General features: G+C 47.2%; 1 protein-coding gene across 1 annotated transcript in view; it reads right to left on the bottom strand.

Moving 5' to 3' along the window:
* The window catches only part of LOC141098570 (cytochrome P450 2B4-like), a 98,902-nt gene that overhangs the window by 44,548 nt on the left and 35,615 nt on the right, over nt 1-18,739 (bottom strand). Inside the window, exon 7 of the mRNA XM_073586475.1 lies at nt 3,196-3,372. Coding sequence (XP_073442576.1) covers nt 3,196-3,372 — 177 coding nt within the window. The remainder of the gene's footprint in view (nt 1-3,195; nt 3,373-18,739) is intronic.

Raw genomic sequence — 18,739 nt, 5'->3', positions numbered from 1 at the left:
GTGGCCGGCTGCATCGCGTCATTGGGTCGATATAAGACTCGGTGGCGCCATATTGGTGCAGTACATCCAGAGATAGTGTAGGGAGAGATGCTGAAGACTCGGTGGCACCATATTGGTGCAGTACATCCAGAGATAGTGTAGGGAGAGATGCTGAAGACTCGGTGGCACCATATTGGTGCAGTACATCCAGAGATAGTGTAGGGAGAGATGCTGAAGACTCGGTGGCACCATATTGGTGCAGTACATCCAGAGATAGTGTAGGGAGAGATGCTGAAGACTCGGTGGCACCATATTGGTGCAGTACATCCAGAGATAGTGTAGGGAGAGATGCTGAAGACTCGGTGGCACCATATTGGTGCAGTACATCCAGAGATAGTGTAGGGAGAGATGCTGAAGACTCGGTGGCACCATATTGGTGCAGTACATCCAGAGATAGTGTAGGGAGAGATGCTGAAGACTCGGTGGCACCATATTGGTGCAGTACATCCAGAGATAGTGTAGGGAGAGATGCTGAAGACTCGGTGGCACCATATTGGTGCAGTACATCCAGAGATAGTGTAGGGAGAGATGCTGAAGACTCGGTGGCACCATATTGGTGCAGTACATCCAGAGATAGTGTAGGGAGAGATGCTGAAGACTCGGTGGCACCATATTGGTGCAGTACATCCAGAGATAGTGTCGGGAGAGATGCTGAAGACTCGGTGGCGCCATATTGGTGCAGTACATCCAGAGATAGTGTAGGGAGAGATGCTGAAGACTCGGTGGTGCCATATTGGTGCAGTACATCCAGAGATAGTGTAGGGAGAGATGCTGTTGGAGAAGGGACAGTGTGTCGGCGTTCCAGTACATGCTGGTGCAAGATTAAACAAACAGTCCTTTTCAGGGCTAATTCACAATATTGCTGCTAGCTGTAATTAGTGCATGCTTAGCTGCGGGAGTAGGGCTAGCTTATTACAGGCATTTAGGCAGGGTTCATTGCATTATAGTACATGCAACCTTAAAGCAGCCGTCTTTATAAGGGCTAATTCAAATAGCTTCAATTCCCAAATAATACTGCTCTGAGCTATAATTAGTGTAGTGAAAGTTTAGGGAGAGTGTCTTAGAGGTATCTATTCGGGGATTATGTCCTTACAGCGCTGGCATTTCACAGCATAAAGTCCTTTCAGGGCAATTTTAATAAATTATATTCTCATAAAATTCCAATTAAGAAAAAATGATCCACACTACTGCTGCACTTGTGCTCAGCTATTTATAAATGTCCAATCCGCTTTATGGCTGCCCACATGGGACTTCTGGGTGCCCACTCATGAAAAAACAATACCAATGTCCATGTAGCATGTAAGGGAGGAGTGGCACTCACCATCCTTAAAATTCACTTTATTTTGGCAATTTTATATATCCAGGACAGGAAAGTGATCAGTGTAACAACGAGCTGGATGGCGATCGTTTCACGCAAAGGTACTTCACAGGCATCCTGATTAGATATATAAGCGGGATAATTACACTAATTATGGCAACATCGCCGCTCTTCATCTTGTTTGTTTCCTCACAGATGTCATACATCCATGGCCACTCATTACTTGTGCGGAGGCTGAGTGGAACCTTCTCCATCTGGAAAACCCACTGCCTCTGATGGCCCTCTAAATATTGAGTGAGGGCCACATGATGACTGTGGATATGGTGGAGGAGGAGGAGGTAAAAAAGAACAAGAACAGCAAATCATTGTTTTAGGTGTGAAGAGAAGCATGAGAATAGGAATACACCAACAAAAATAGGAACACTTAAACCTTGACTAGGGAAACTGCCACATGTGGTTTCACTCCTCTAGCAACCCTGCTGCCTATGATGGCCCTATAAAAATGATTTACAATAGGAAGGATGACATAACAGCTACAGAGGTGACTGTCTGATAGCCCAGCTTGACTACCCATATCTACTAAAGACCCTTTCAGCTTTTTGAATGTTGGAAGGGGCATCATCTCTGAAAAAAGGGTCCCACAGCTGCACTCAGTTTGAGCAGAATCTTAGAAGAGTCAATACCCTGAGACCACATTGGGGTGCATAGCTCTTCACTTTGTCACTGAGGATGATTGATTTCATTGTTCAGGGATTACTCCAGAGTGGTTCTTGTGGTGGGATGCAGGTCTGGACAGCGGTCGTCATCCTATTAGATAGCTAAGAATGAATGTATGTGTGTGTATGCTTTATCAAACATGGAGCAAATGCTTAGTCTAAGGGGTGGAGGAGGTGAGGTTTTTTTTTCAATTTTTGATTTTGCCTTATATACAAGTCATTATACAGGAAAAAATATTTCTTTACATTTTTTCCTGTAAAATCCATTTATTGCTTTGAATATGTCACTGTCAGTCCATACAAGTGGAGTAATTCTCTGACAACAGCAGCGACCTAGGAGTCCGAGATGCGTCCATTTCAGAACTGATTCCATTCATTTCAGCAATTTTTCTGTCCCCCCCCAGACATCATGGGAGGGTCTGTCAGAAAAATTCTTGAGTTTCACATTGACTTCCATTAAATTAGTAAATCATGACGAGCACTCGAGCAGTATAAAATGTTTGATACGAGTAATGCGCACCCGGACATTTTAGTGCTCGCTCATCACTAGTTACGACTTCTCATATAGTGACAGTTGATTGATACTGATTGTAACCATGTATACCTAAGCTACTGTGATGTCCTGCACTTGGGGTAAGTGACATAACTTATCATGTGTAAAAACTTATGTCCCAATAAAAATTGACAAAAGTATTCAAGGAGTGATACCTTTATTGGCTAACCAGAGAAATTATATTTGCAAGCTTTTAGGCCTGATGAAGGGGCCTTCTGAGCCTTGAAAGCGTGCAAATATCATTTCTCTGGTTAGCCAATAAAGGTATCACTCCTTGAATACTTTTCTCAATTTTTTGGGGGACATAAGTATTTACATCGATTTTTCTGGCTAACACGGTCCCACAATATTATTTTATATTGTACATCGTATAGCTTATCAGAAAAAAGATGTTACATCTCTAATTGGAGGTATTTGCTAATATTATTATTATTATTACTACTACTGTAAGATCTTGGAGATGGAATCACACTTTTTAGCACCTCTACTGCTCTCCTATTCGGAATGGTCAGCATTTTGTAAGACCAAAATTTACTAATGGACCACTTTTACATACTAGCATACCATACCTCTTGTTGCTTTGCAAGGAATGAATCAATAAGGTTTCTCTGACTGTTCACATCCAGTTCTTTCTGTTTTCTTATGAAGGTCTCCCTTGCAAAGTTTTGCATCTCAATGTGTTTTTTTCTCAGTGCTCTATGGCTCCCTGGCAGCCAGCCAATCAGTGAGGGATAACTGTTGTATAGCTTTAAACACAAAAAGTTGCATTATTCCATCAAATATATATATATATATATATATAAAGTTTAGAAATTCACAGAAACTATGAGCTATTCAACAATTAAAGCTTAGATTTCTGTGAAATAACTTTTTTTTTCACCAATGAAACTCGGACATCCCATGTACCGAACATTAACATTAAGGCTGGTTTCACATTAGCGCTTTTTAAGCGCACGCACGGCCGGGGGTAGCTCCGCCCCCGAGCCGGCTCTCTGCCCGGCGTGCCCGCCCCTTGCTTGTAGCGCCGCCTCCTAGCGCACAGCGGCGCCTGCGATCGGCGCACCCTATCTTTAGCATAGGGTGCGCAGATCGTGCGCAGGCCGTGCGCTAGTTGCGCTTTGACCTGCGTTGCGCACTTTTGTGCGCGCCAAAATCAAACTTTTCGGATTTTGGCGCGCACAGCGCACCGTCAAAGGTGCGCAGCGCAGGTCAAAGCGCAACTAGCGCACGGCCTGCGCACGATCTGCGCACCCTATGCTAAAGATAGGGTGCGCCGATCGCAGGCGCCGCTGTGCGCTAGGAGGCGGCGCTACAAGCAAGGGGCGGGCACGCCGGGCAGAGAGCCGGCTCGGGGGCGGAGCTACCCCCGGCCATGCGTGCGCTTAAAAAGCGCTAATGTGAAACCAGCCTAAGAAACTGTCCTTTTTGACCAAATCAGTACACCCATTATTTAAGCTAATTTAAAAAGTATGTGGGGTTTTGTTGTTGCTCAATGTACTGTATTTTAACCCAATAAACCAACTGATTAACAGGAAAACTTCTTATTAATCTAATATATAAAGCTCAAGTGTGTATGTATGTATGTGTGTGTGTATGTATGTATGTATGTGTGTGTGTGTATGTGTGTGTGTGTATGTCCGGGATAGGCATGCGCACCGCCGCATCTACAGCCACAAAATTTGGCACGGTCACACATCTGGACCCCGAGAGTGTCCTAAGCTATGTTGTTAGGTGAAATTTTAACCCCGCACGTTCCAATTCACCAAACAATTTTGCCCCTATCTACGTAATGGGGAAAAAGTGTGTGCGCATCAAGCCCCGCCCTTCATTATGATGTCACAATGGTTACCATGGCGATGCTGATTCATCATAGGTTGCAATGGGGACGATTATGTCAATAGTTGCCATGGTGATGATGATGTCATAATGGGTATATGGGCACGGGACTATGGGATGGAGGATATGTATGATGGGTATATGGGCATGGGACTGTGAGATGAAGGATGTGTGATGGGTATATGGGCACTCGACTATGGGATGGCGAATATGTATGATGGGTATATGGGCACGGGACTATGGGATGGAGGATATGTATGATGGGTATATGGGCATGGGACTATGGGATGGAGGATGTGTGATGGTATATGGGCACTCGACTATGGGATGGAGGATATGTATGATGGGTATATGGGCACGGGCCTATGGGATCGTAGATATGAATGATGGGTATATGGGCACGGGATTATGGTATGGAGGATAATTATAATTTGCTATAACTAACCACAGTTAGTTACTATGCCCGGGCAGCGCCGGGCTCTTCAGCTAGTTATTAAATAAATTTACAGTATGTTGGACTAATTTGTGTGTACTGGCTGTCATAGATTGTTGAGGAACATGGAAAGAAGACAGAAGCAGTAAAACAGTTTTTTCTCTGTTTAAACATACATGTGATTATAGTCAATTGGGCCCCCCAAAATACATATTTTTTACTATCCGGATATACAATATTTCAAGCCTATATATTTTATTATTAATTGAACCACATTTGTAACAAAAAAGTCAACAAATTCTTTCTGTGATAGCATATTCAGAATTACATTTAAAATCTGCATTAAACTTTATTTTATTTTGGGGGGGAAGTAGGGGTGAGGAGTGTTAAGTAAGAATTTCCTTTTCTTTTTTATATATGTTTTTTTAAATTTTTTTACTGACTTTTAAATATTTAACTATATCTAAAAATGTACATGTTATTAATTTAAATTTGCCTGTTTCATTAAATTTTAAAAAAATTGATTAATCGAAAATCTCAAGAATGAAAAAGCCTCTGATGCAACATTCGGAGGTCTCCAAGGAATTTCTTAAAAACTTTTCAAGCACTGAAAGTCAAACACAATCTTAGGCTGGATTCACACTTGTGACAAGCCATAGGTCTCCAGACCCAAACCATTTTGTGCTAATCCAAACACAGGATAATATGCATGAAACATCTTTTTCAGGCAGATTCCACCCAAAATCCACCTGAAAATAATGGATGAAAGTAGCAGCACATACATTCTTCACAGTGTAAGGAGACGGACATATTCTCGTGTTCCCCATTGAAGGTATCAGTGCTGTGTACAATGTAAAGTGTAATGTGTACAATGTCATGTACCCTTGTGAGGGTGAGGTGTAATGTGAATTGTGTGGTGATTAGTGTTAAGCCAGTTAGTGTGCAGTGAAAGGGGAGGATTTTTGTGTGTAGCAGCGCTGGTGGTGATTACGCTGCCTTTTAAGGCTACCTGATAGCTGCATTGCTGTGTGCACACTGCTGTTCAAACTGCTTTTCTCAAAGCACTTCAACTTTTATTATTTTGTTCTGGTGAGTTACCGAGCGTTCATTTTTTTCACACACCATATAGCGGTGTACGCTCCTCACACACTACACTGTACCGGCTGGTATCACGGACAAATACAAGCTGTGTGTGACTCTGGAAGAAAAAGCCGAGGAGATTTTCCATTTTTCCAGACCTACAACTTAAAGAGCTGTCCGCTTTTCAAACAGTTTCGTATATCTGCTGTTTGATTATGGTCAAAACTATACAGAGTCATCATGTGTCACTCCGTATAAAAATAGACGGATATTGACAATTTTCCATACAGACACCGTATAGCGGTGTATGCTCCTCACACACTACAGTGAACCGACTGTATCACGGACAAATACAAGCTATCTATGTGTGATTCTGGAAAACCAAACCAAGGAGATTTTCCATTTTTCCAGACCTACAACTTAAAGAGCTGTCCGCTTTTCAAACAGTTTCGTATATCTGATGTTTGATAATGGTCAAAACTACACAGAGACAGCGTTTGTCACTCCGTATAAAAATAGACGGAGATTGACAATTTTCCATACAGACACCGTACAGAGCTGTCCGATTCTCAAACAGTATTGTATATCTGCCATTCGCATTACAGTCACATCTATACAGAGTCAGCGTGTGTGTGTGACACTCCTTAAATACATAACAGGAGGGAGAGGGAGGGGGCAGACCTGGTTGCCTGTAGCCTCCACTTCGGCACCAGTTAGGAGCATTCCTCTTCCAAAAGCCAAAACGGGCGCTCCCAAGACTTGCAGTGCGTGGTCCTTTTTTGACTCAGTTACAGATGACATTTGCTTTGTCAAATGCAAGATGTGTCATCAGAAAGTCAAAAGAGGGAAAAATGTCAGCAACCTCAATACCACAAATATGTGGAAACATGTGCGGACCAAGCACGAGCTGGAGTTACACAGACACACTGAAGACGTAGGCCAACGTACAGCACCACCTACCACCTCTTCAGCTCGTGTTGGGGCCTCTTCCTCCAGCTCACACACAGTTGGTTCGGCTTCCTCACAGGATCGCCAAGGAAGAACCTCTGGCACTGTTGTCCAGAGACCCAGTGACATTCCACCCACAGCACCACGTTCGCAGTCATCTTCACACTCCCAGGCCACTCTACAGCCATCGGTAGCACAGGCATGGGAGAAAAGGCGGCCATACTCGGCAAACCATCCCCGAACACAGGCTCTGAATGCTGGCACTGCCAAACTACTGGCCCTTGAAATGCTCTCATTCAGGCTGGTGGAGACTGACACCTTTCGTAACTTCATGGCATTGGCAGTCCCACAATACACCGTGCCCAGCCGGTTTTATTTCAGCAGGCAAGCCTTCCCTGCCCTGCAAAAGCATGTGGAGGGAAAAATAAAACATGTGCTACTAAACGCCATCAGTAGCAAGGTCCACCTGACCACCGATGCGTGGACCAGTAACCATGGACAGGGACGATACCTTTCCCTCACTGCCCATTGGGTCAATGTTGAGGAGCCGGGTACAGATCTGGAGAGTGGCGCTGTACGTGTTCTGCCAACTCCACGGATTGCAGGAATCCAGTCTGTACTCATTGACTCCTCCTCCTACTCAAGTTCCTCAGAATCAGCGCTGCAGGAGCCTGTTATGACTGATATGAGCACAGCCGTGGCCAACCGTCAACAGGCCGTACTGAAATTAATTTCTTTGGGGAATCGAAGCCACACAGCGCAGGAGCTCTGGAATGCCATCAAGCAGGAGAGCGATGTGTGGTTTCTGCCAGCGAATCTCCAGCCAGGCTTGGTAGTGTGTGACAATTGCTGAAATCTGGTGGCAGCTCTGGGCCTAGGCAACCTCACTCACATCCCATGTCTGGCACATGTGCTGAACTTGGTCGTGCAGAGCTTTCTGAGGGACTATCCGGATCTTGATGCACTGCTGCACAAGGTCCGCATAGAGTGCGCTCACTTGCGGTGTTCCAACACTGCAAGATCGTGCCTTGCAGCTCTGCAGCGCCAATTACGCCTTCCGGAACATCGCATCATATTTGACCTACCCACCAGGTGGAATTCAACATTACATATGTTGGAGCGGTTGTGTGAGCAGCAGGCAGCAGTAATGGAGTACCAGCTGCATCAGGCGCAAACAAGTCGCACTGTGCGCCGGTCACACTTCAGCACCACTGAGTGGGCCTCTATGAAGGACATCTGCCTCATTTTGCGTGCCTTCGATGATTCCATGCGGATGGCGAGTGCAGATGATGCACTAGTCAGCATGACTGTCCCCCTTATCTGCCTGCTTCAAAAAACACTGCAAGCACTAAGGGAGGAGGTTTTGGAAGAGGTGAAGGATGAGGAGTCACAAATGCCATCTGCATCTGGACAATCTGTGCTACGTGGATCCTCACAAAGTCCTAGGCAGGGGACACTTGAGAATGAGGAGGAGTCAATGGAGGAGGAAGACATCTCTCCAGAGGAGGGAGGTACACAATGCTCTATGCAGTATGTACAGCGAGGGTGGGATGATGCAGAGCAGGCAGAGATGACGCCTCAAGCAGGGGACAGCGTTTCTTGGGCAGTTGGGAGTCTGCAGCACATGGTTGATTTCATCCTGCAGTGCCTGAAAAACGACCGCCGCATCGCCCACATTCTCAACACGACTGATTATTGGGTGTACACCCTCCTAGATCCTCGCTACCGGGACAACTTACAAAGGCTCATAACACCATTGATCCGGGAGCGTAAAATGCGGGAGTACCAAGACACTCTGGTGCAGTCCGTCATGTTCTCCATTCCACCCGAGAGCAGTGCTGCTAGTGCTTTACAAAGCAGCTCTGTGTGTCGAGGCAGTGGAGGAAGCTCTGCACAAAGAGGGAGCAGAGGCAGCGCCTCAGCACAAGGCAAGACCAGTATGGCCCAAATGTGGCAAAGTTTTGTGTGTCTGCCACAAATGTCTACACCATCACAGACGGCTCCAGTCAGCAGGAGGCAACGTTTCCGTCAGATGGTGACAGACTACATGTCTTGCCCTGTCATTGTACTCCCAGACGGCTCTTCCCCCTTCAAGTTTTGGGTCTCTAAGCTGGATACATGGCCAGAGCTTAGCCAGTATGCATTGGAGGTGCTGGCTTGCCCTGCTGCCAGTGTATTATCGGCACGGGTCTTTAGTGCCGCAGGTGGTGTACTAACAGACCGTCGCACGCGACTATCCTCCGATAACATTGACCGGCTTACTTTTCTGAAAATGAACAAGGCCTGGATCTCGCCAGAATTTGCCAGTCCTCTTCCAGAATAAATAACTGGTTGGCAACAGTATCCAGGTCTCCTGTTGTGTTCATGTTTCTACCACCTGAACTGTAATCCCTGGGCTTCAACACAGCCAGTTGTTGCTCAGACGTGCTGTCTGCACAGAGAAAAACACTAGCTCCTGTGTAAGTGGGGTTCAGTAACGTCAGCTGCTCCCCTGCTGTGTGGACGGCAAAGTCTCCTGCTTCCTCCGCATTGAAACTCCTACTGATTTTTAACCGTTCTCCACTTAGGCCTCTGGCTCCACTGTCTCTAGTATTTCCCCTGACCTCCAACCCCACCAGTTGCTGCTCAGAAGTGGCATCTGCACAATCCACACTTGTTCCTGTGTTACTGGGGCTCAGTCACATCAGTTGATCCCCTGATGTGTGTCCGGCAATGTCTCCTGCTCTGTCCACATTCCCATTACTAGTAGTGGGAATGTGGACAGAGCAGGAGACATTGCCGGACACACATCAGGGGATCAACTGACGTGACAGAGCCCCAGTAACACAAGAAAAAGTGTGGATTGTGCAGATGTCACTTCTGAGCAGCAACTGGCGGGGTTGGAGGCCAGGAACAATACTAGAGACAGTGGAGCCAAAGGCCTAAGTGGAGCACGGTTACAATCAGTAGTAGTCTACAACCTATATAAAACTTGCTGCAATTAGGCCTCAGCCTGCTGCATGATTGATCCTGGGCTTCAACACAGCCAATTGTCGCTCGGAAGTGCTGTCCACACAGAGAAAAACACTAGCTCCTGTGTTAGTGGGGTTCAGTAACGTCAGCTGCTCCCCTGCTGTGTGGACGGCAAAGTCTCCTGCTGCCTCCACATTGACACAACATCTGATTTTCTACTTGCTCCAAGTAGGCCTCAACCTGCTGCATGATTGATCCTGGGCTTCAACACAGCCAGTTGTCGCTCGGAAGTGCTGTCCGCACAGAGAAAAACACTAGCTCCTGTGTTAGTGGGGTTCAGTAACGTCAGCTGCTTCCCTGCTGTGTGGATGGCAAAGTCTCCTGCTGCCTCCACATTGACACAACATCCGATTTTCTACTTGTTCCAAGTAGGCCTCAGCCTGCTGCATGATTGATCCTGGGCTTCAACACAGCCAGTTGTTGCTCGGAAGCGCTGTGCGCACACAGAAAAACACTAGCTCCTGTGATAGTGGGGTTCAGTAACGTCAGTTGCTCCCCTGCTGTGTGGACGGCAAATTCTCCGGCTGCCTCCACATTCACACTACATAACCTATAAAACTTGCTGCAATTAGGCCTCAGCCTGCTCCATGACTGATCCTGGGCTCCAACATCGCCAGTTGCTGCTCAGAAGTGTCTTTGGCACGGGTACTCCCTCCTGCCCATCCTGGTTCCAGCACGCCTGCTGTTTCCGGGTAGTGTCAATGTCACTTTGCACCAATACGTTGTCCTGTCGTGTTGCGGTCGAGTTAGCCGAGTCTATGGTGCCTGCAGTTTAGGTGCTTCCTATGTGGGCTGCGGCTTCTGGTAATAAAGGCTGGTTCCGTAGTGCCAATAGGACAAGCACCCCCTGTAGGACTGTGGGTTTCGGTAACTGTGGCCGGCTCGCGGCCTTGCAACTTTGTTTTTCATGGGTACCTTCTGCTACCCATCCGGGTTCCAGCACCGTCAGCTGGTCCTCACTAGTTCCATTTGCTCTTGCAGCTTCTGCTACTCATCCGGGTTCCAGCACAGGCAGCTGGTTCTCGGCAGTGCCTTTGGCCTAGGTGCCTCCTTCTCGGTATCCGAGTTCCAGCAACGTCTGCTGGTCCTTGGTAGTGCTTTGTAGCACAGGTACCTCCTGATTAGTAACCGGGTTCAAGCACCGTCAGCTGGTCCACGGTTGTGCCATTGGCTCTTGTTCCTTCTGCTGCCACTCTGGGTTCCAGCACCGTCAGCTGGTTCTCGGCAGTATCTTTGGCATGGGTACTCCCTCCTGCCCAGCCTGGGTCCATCATGCCTGCTGTTTCTGGGTAGTGTCAACGTCACTTTGCCACCAACTCGTCCTGTCATGTTGTGGTCGGGTTAGCCGAGTCTATGGTGCCTGCAGTTTAGGTGCTTCCTATGTGGGCTGCGGCTTTTGGTAATAAAGGCTGGGTTCGTAGTGCCAATAGGACAAGCACCCCCTGTAGGACTGTGGGTTTCGGTAACTGCGGCCGGCTCGCGGCCTTGCAACTTTGTTTTTCATGGGTACCTTCTGCTACCCATCCGAGTTCCAGCACCGTCAGCTGGTCCTCGCTAGTTCCATTTGCTCTTGCAGCTTCTGCTACCCATCCGGGTTCCAGCACAGTCAGCTGGTTCTCGGCAGTGCCTTTGGCCTAGGTGCCTCCTTCTCGGTATCCGAGTTCCAGCAACGTCTGCTGGTCCTTGGTAGTGCTTTGTAGCACAGGTACCTCCTGATTAGTAACCGGGTTCCAGCACCGTCAGCTGGTCCACGGTTGTGCCATTGGCTCTTGTTCCTTCTGCTGACACTCTGGGTTCCAGCACCGTCAGCTGGTTCTCGGCAGTATCTTTGGCATGGGTACTCCCTCCTGCCCAGCCTGGGTCCAGCATGCCTGCTGTTTCTGGGTAGTGTCAACGTCACTTTGCCACCAACTCGTCCTGTCGTGTTGCGGTCGGGTTAGCCGAGTCTATGGTGCCTGCAGTTTAGGTGCTTCCTATGTGGGCTGCGGCTTCTGGTAATAAAGGCTGGTTCCGTAGTGCCAATAGGACAAGCACCCACTGTAGGACTGTGGGTTTCGGTAACTGCGGCCGGCTCGCGGCCTTGCAACTTTGTTTTTCATGGGTACCTTCTGCTACCCATCTGGGTTCCAGTACCGTCAGCTGGTTCTCGGCAGTGCCTTTGGCCTAGGTGCCTCCTTCTCGGTATCCGAGTTCAAGCAACGTCTGCTGGTCCTTGGTAGTGCTTTCTAGCACAGGTACCTCCTGCTTAGTAACCGGGTTCCAACACCATCAGCTGGTCCACGATTGTGCCATTGGCTCTTGTTCCTTCTGCTGCCACTCTGGGTTCCAGCACCGTCAGATAGTTCTCGGTAGTTCCATTGACTCTTGGAGCTTCTGCTATCCATCCAGGTTCCAGCACCGTCAGCTGGTTCTCAGCAGTGTCTTTGGCACTGTACTCCCTCCTGCCCAGCCTGGGTCCAGCACGCCTGCTGTTTCCAGGTAGTGTCAACGTCACTTTGCCACCAATACGTTGTCTTGTCGTGTTGCGATTGGGTTAGCCAAGCCTATGGTGCCTGCAGTTTAGGTGCTTCCTATGTGGGCTGCGGCTTCTGGTAATAAAGGCTGGTTCCGTAGTGCCAATAGGACAAGCACCCCCTGTAGGACTGTGGGTTTCGATAACTGCGGCCGGCTCGCGGCCTTGCAACTTTGTTTTTCATGGGTACCTTCTGCTACCCATCTGGGTTCCAGTACCGTCAGCTGGTTCTCGGCAGTGCCTTTGGCCTAGGTGCCTCCTTCTCGGTATCCGAGTTCAAGCAACGTCTGCTGGTCCTTGGTAGTGCTTTCTAGCACAGGTACCTCCTGCTTAGTAACCGGGTTCCAACACCGTCAGCTGGTCCACGATTGTGCCATTGGCTCTTGTTCCTTCTGCTGCCACTCTGGGTTCCAGCACCGTCAGCTAGTTCTCGGTAGTTCCATTGACTCTTGTAGCTTCTGCTATCCATCCAGGTTCCAGCACCGTCAGCTGGTTCTCAGCAGTGTCTTTGGCACGGGTACTCCCTCCTGCCCAGCCTGGGTCCAGCACGCCTGCTGTTTCCAGGTAGTGTCAACGTCACTTTGCCACCAATACCTTGTCTTGTCGTGTTGCGATTGGGTTAGCCAAGCCTATGGTGCCTGCAGTTTAGGTGCTTCCTATGTGGGCTGCGGCTTCTGGTAATAAAGGCTGGGTCCGTAGTGCCAATAGGACAAGCACCCCCTGTAGGACTGTGGGTTTCGGTAACTGCGGCCGGCTCGCGGCCTTGCAACTTTGTTTTTCATGGGTACCTTCTTCTACCCATCCAGGTTCCAGCAACGTCAGCTGGTTCTCTGCATTGCCTTTGGCCTAGGTGCCTCCTTCTCAGTATCTGAGTTCCAGCAACGTCTGCTGGTCCTTGGTAGTGCTTTCTAGCACAGGTACCTCCTGCTTAGTAACTGTGTTCCAGCACCGTCAGCTGGTCCACAGTTGTGACATTGGGTCTTATTCCTTCTGCTGCCCCTCCGGGTTCCAGCACCCTCAGCTGGTCCTCGCTAGTTCCATTTGCTCTTGCAGCTTCTGCTACCCATCCGATTTCAGCACCGTCAGCTGGTTCTCGGCAGTGCCTTTGGCCTAGGTGCCTCCTTCTTGGTATCCGAGTTCCAGCAACGTCTGCTGGTCCTTGGTAGTGCTTTCTAGCACAGGTACCTCCTGCTTAGTAACCGGGTTCCAGCACCGTCAGCTGGTCCACGGTTGTGCCATTGACTCTTGTTCCTAATGCTGCCCCTCCGGGTTCCAGCACCGTCAGCTGGTCCTCGCTAGTTCCATTTGCTCTTGTTCCTTCTGCTAACCATCCGGGTTCCAGTACCATCATCTGGTTCTCAGCATTTCCTCAGCCTTCTTGTACCTTCTGCTACTTTTCCAAGTTCGAGCTTGTGGAAATGGTTTTTGGATCTCACTCTGGATCTCCCTGACGACGACACTGAAGACGACGACCCTGAAGACCAAACCGATGAAGACCAAAAAGATGACCCTGAAGAAGATGACCAAGAGGACAAAGAACATGAAGACAACCACCAAGATGCAGAACAACAAGAGACAGAAGACCAAGAAGCAGCAAAACCAAAAGCAGAAGAACATTAAGCATAAGACTATAAATCAGAGCAAATGATATTATCTAAATTATAAGCAGAAGACGACTAAGCAGTGTATGGGGGTGAGTCCGTTCCTTCTCATGGTGCCCCTGGAAAATGCCTGCTGCTGCAGGCCAAACTGAAAGCGGAAAAATCCTGTTGTAAATCTTTTGTGACAGGCAGAGCGGAAGGTGTAATCTTCAAACTTTTATAGATAACAACTACAGGAATGACTGTCACAAATAAGAATATGATGAAGAAGAATAATAGGAAGAAGATGAAGAAGTAGAATATGAAGAAGAATAATAGTTGAATAAGAAGAATATGAAGAATGTAAAAAAAAAGAATAATAGGAATAAGGTGAAGAAGAAGATGAATAAGGTGAAGAAGAAGTTGATGAAAAAGATGCTGCTGCTGCTGCTGCTGAGGATCATGAAGGAGAAAGTGTGGGAGAAGTAAAAAAGAAGGTGAAGAGCATGGAAGTAGTGAAACATACATATCTGACAAAATATAAAAGAGGTTAACATAGTCAATATCTTTGTAACTCCGAACGTCTTTAAAAAAAAAAAATCATTCCTGCTATTCCATTTGATTGGGCTAAACCTCTATGGCTTTAATGTCTCCTCCGCCTCCCCCAATACATTCTACATTATTATTAGTTGTTTTTCTTCATGTAGAATTAACCTACAAGGATAGAAAGGGTTTTTTTTAATTCCGATATTTCGGTCCCATTGACTTGAATGAGACTTCCGGGATCGGAATCGGCGATACCCGATACTTTTTGGATATCGTTCAATCCAATCCGATCCGATATTTTTCAATATCGGATGGTATCGCTCAACACTACTAACGTGTCCACGTACTCACAGACAGCGCTTTCTATATCTCACCCCTCAGTAACAGCCCTCTGACGGAGAGTCCTCTCTCTCCTGGAGCGCGGTGCTGCAGCCTGCTCTTTATGTAACGCACACTGCTCTGACTCTGGCATGCTCTGCTTTCATGCCCTCAGTCTGCTCAGCTTCCGGCCCACCGCTCCTTCTCTTCCCCCACTACCCCTTATGGTCACATGGTGCAGTCGGTCCATGTCAGCAAGTCTTCCCCCCGGCAACCCTGCTACCCGGCGGCTATGTGAGTTCGGACACGGAGCAGGAGAGGTAACATCCTTCCGGCTCTTCTTCTTCTTCACCCCTTTACAATGGTGTCAAAAAATTGTGTAAGACACTCAAAAAAATTTCTACTCTACCATACCACATAAAAATGAAAGATTTCTCTGTGCACTCAAAAGTGATTTTTGGGACCCCTTTAAAATTGCTGGCTTTTCATGATGTTAGGAAAAATATCTGGCTGTATTGTGCAGTGTCAAAAGGCAAATGGAGATAAAAAGGGCTCTGGATTGCTTTGCAATAAAATAATCTCTATTAACCTGGCAAAAAATATTTTCCTAGCCAATTACACGTGGGGCTAGGTGTATACTTTCAATATATGCTATAGGTAGCAGCAGCTGACAGTAAGAGAATGGACCATCTTGATGTATGCAATGATATCTATATACCCACATACAGTGCCTGCAGGCCTTGCACTGATATGTATAGAGTGACTTACACTCCCCTGCCTACCTAATACTGCAACCTATATACTCCAGAATTAGTCCTTAGAAGGAATGTTGGTTTAGTTGGATTCGAGCAGTTTAGGATGGTAGACCCCACACTGACTAAGAAATCCCCAAATATGACCCTTTTCTTGGCAGCAGCTCTCCCTACACTATCTGAATCCGGAGCTGAATGATGATGCTGTGCGGCCAGCCAATCAGTGAAGACCACAGCAAAGATGGCTGCGGCATTTCATAACCTGGCAGACAATCCTAGCATGGTGATTGGGTCTCTAAAGCCAGCCAAAAATGCAGGTTGGAGACCCCAGTTCCTGCCGAGTAATCATGAAAATGCTCGGTGCTCGCCGAGTACACCGAGTACAGTGATACTCGGGTGAGTAACGAGTAGTGGCGAGCATGTCCACTCGTCATTAGTGAAGGTGAAAACCTTGTACCACGGGTGTGTTGACAGTTACGGACGGTGCACTCCTCTTTAAACTTCGTTTTTCACGAGCATCCACCAGTTTGTTTGATTTTCCTCCAACACTGATCTGCTTTCTCTAATTCAGCATCTCACGAGCATGTTGCACTTTGCCCTTTAAACGGACACATTTGTCTTTGGCAACATATTTTTTACAGGCATTTGTTAGGCCGATGTTCACATGCGCATCTGTTACACCGTTCTTCTGACGGGCATGAAACACATTCTGGTAATTCCTGGTGGGCTGACTAAACAACTCATCATTGTAGGCTAGAACCTTGATCTCATACCTCCCGTAGCCACTGATGTTATTAATCATATACTTTCACATTCCTGTCAACACCATGCCCCTTTTCCTGAACACTTAATCCAATGATTCGTTCGCCATATTTTTACTAAAAACCTGCACCTTACCAGCAGCAGCTGTGTAGGTAACCACGCTACTGTTTTCCAAGGTGTTTATGATGCCCCTAAAAAAAATTTTACACACTATGTTGATATGTACCCCCAGGGCGAAATGTTTGTCAGCCCATACACTTAGTGTATGGTCATTCCAAGTATAGGTGAACCACTCCATTTTAATGGGAAAAAATTTTTATGAAACCCTCCTCCACGTTTCTTCCCAGGGGGGGTTGAGGTGCGTGCAAATTAGGGCAAGACCTTGCATTCATTGCATAAGCAAACAGTATGGGAGACACACTTTCTTCTAATGGGAACAATTTTGTCATGAGGAACTCAAGTACATCTGCTGAAACGGTTATTGGGGTGCATGTAACATTGGTGCAGGGCATGACTTGCATTCAATGCATAAGCAAACAGTATGAGACTGAGACACACTTTCTTCTAACGGGAACAATTTTGTCATGAGGCCCTCAAGTACGTCTGCTGAAGTGGTAATTGGGGTGCATGTAAAATTGGGACAGGGCATGCCTTGCATTTAGAGATGAGCCACTTTGCCTTTTTTCGGGTCGAGTCGGGTTTCACGAAACCCGACTTTCGCAAAAGTCGGGTCGAACGAAATTGGCCGATTATTGTGAAAAGTCGAAGTCCGACTGAAACACGAAACCCAATGTAAGTCAATGGGGAAGAAAAGTCGGCAGTGAGTGGAGGACAGGAAACACACCTACAATACCCATTTTAATGCCAAAAACATCAATTCTTATTCCTTAAGCTTGTCAACCTTAATTTACTTCATAATAATAGTTAGGCATTGAAAACTGGGGGTTATTTGGCTAAAGTTGTGGGGGGGGGTAGGGCTGGCTCCAGATTTTCGTGGGCCCCCGGCCAAAGAGTGTCGATAGGCTCCTTTAACACATGCCACAATTCATGATCCTTTGATACGGCAGAGAAATAGCGGTACAGTACAATGAAAAATACTTCACTTCTTACATCACATGACTGATATCCATTTTAAATTCTCCAATAGCTCCAAAAACAGACAGTATATTCCTCCATGTAGTATTATGGCCACCGCATAGTGCGCCATACAGAGTGATGAGGCCCATATATTTCTCCATACAGAATCATTGGTCCCATATAATGTTCCATACAGCATATGATGAGTTCCACATAATACTATAGTATATGTTGTTCACCATGGATGAAGCTCCAGTGTCTTATGGGCCCAAATAATGCTCCATATATAATGGGCCCCATTTCTAATGCTCCAGTGTATAATGGGCCCTGTAAATGCTGCTCCAGTGACTGATGTCCACCTTTGGAATGCTCCAGTGCATGATGGGCCCCAGATATCATTCTCCAGAGTATCGTGCTCCCCAAAAATTGCTCCCAACCTTTAAAACAATTAAATAAGTCTCCTCGCTAGGGAATCCCTGTACTATGGACTCCTCGTCATCCCCATCTTCCATCTCTCTGCACTTGGACTGTGTAGGCAGAGGGCGTACAGACGTGATGTCATCGCGCTCTTTGACCAGAATGTCACTGTCAGAAAAAGTGTTTGGTTTCAGGGGGCAGTATGGTTGCAAAGCTGAACCTTAAAGGAATGTCCAGAAGGGTACCACCAGGAGTGGAGCCTGCAGCTTAATTGGACTCAACACGGGCAACCTCAACCATGCCATCCACAAAAAAGCTGCACAGATTGCAAGCTTAATTCCGTTAACGAACGAGACTCAGGCATGCCTCCGCAGTCCGCGTCCAGCTTACTAGAGGGACATGCGAGGCTCTGGCATGCGAGGTCGGCCAATAACAGGTCTGTCATGCCCTTACATGTCCGGGGCTGCACGCATGCTACAATGAAAGGACCAGTGTGCATCGCTTACAGGTGCGGATAACACGCTGAACCCCATTAGTGATGGGGATCTGGGATTACAATTCTTCCCCGCGAACAAGCATTTCCCAGTAAGTGCAGATCAACCGTAATTCCGGAATTAGGCTTAAACGGCATTCCAGAAAGAATGTGAAAAAATTAAGTGTCCAAACCACAGGTGCTGTAGCTTGCTTAACAGCTGGGCTCCTCTGCTGAATAGCACACAGTTCTTACATAAACAGGCGGCATAGCTTGGTTCACGGGTGGCCAACTCTGCTGAGTAGCATACACAGTTACTAGGCCCAAAGTATTAAGTGGTGTAAATGCAGTCAAAAACTGGTTCTTTC

Source organism: Dendrobates tinctorius, unplaced genomic scaffold, assembly GCF_039654945.1.
Source record: "Dendrobates tinctorius isolate UK_male_01 unplaced genomic scaffold, ASM3965494v1 ptg000093l, whole genome shotgun sequence".
In the NCBI taxonomy this organism is placed as follows: domain Eukaryota; kingdom Metazoa; phylum Chordata; class Amphibia; order Anura; family Dendrobatidae; genus Dendrobates; species Dendrobates tinctorius.
The sequence above is the reverse complement of the archived record's forward strand: the minus strand, read 5'-3'. Positions and strand labels throughout refer to the sequence as shown.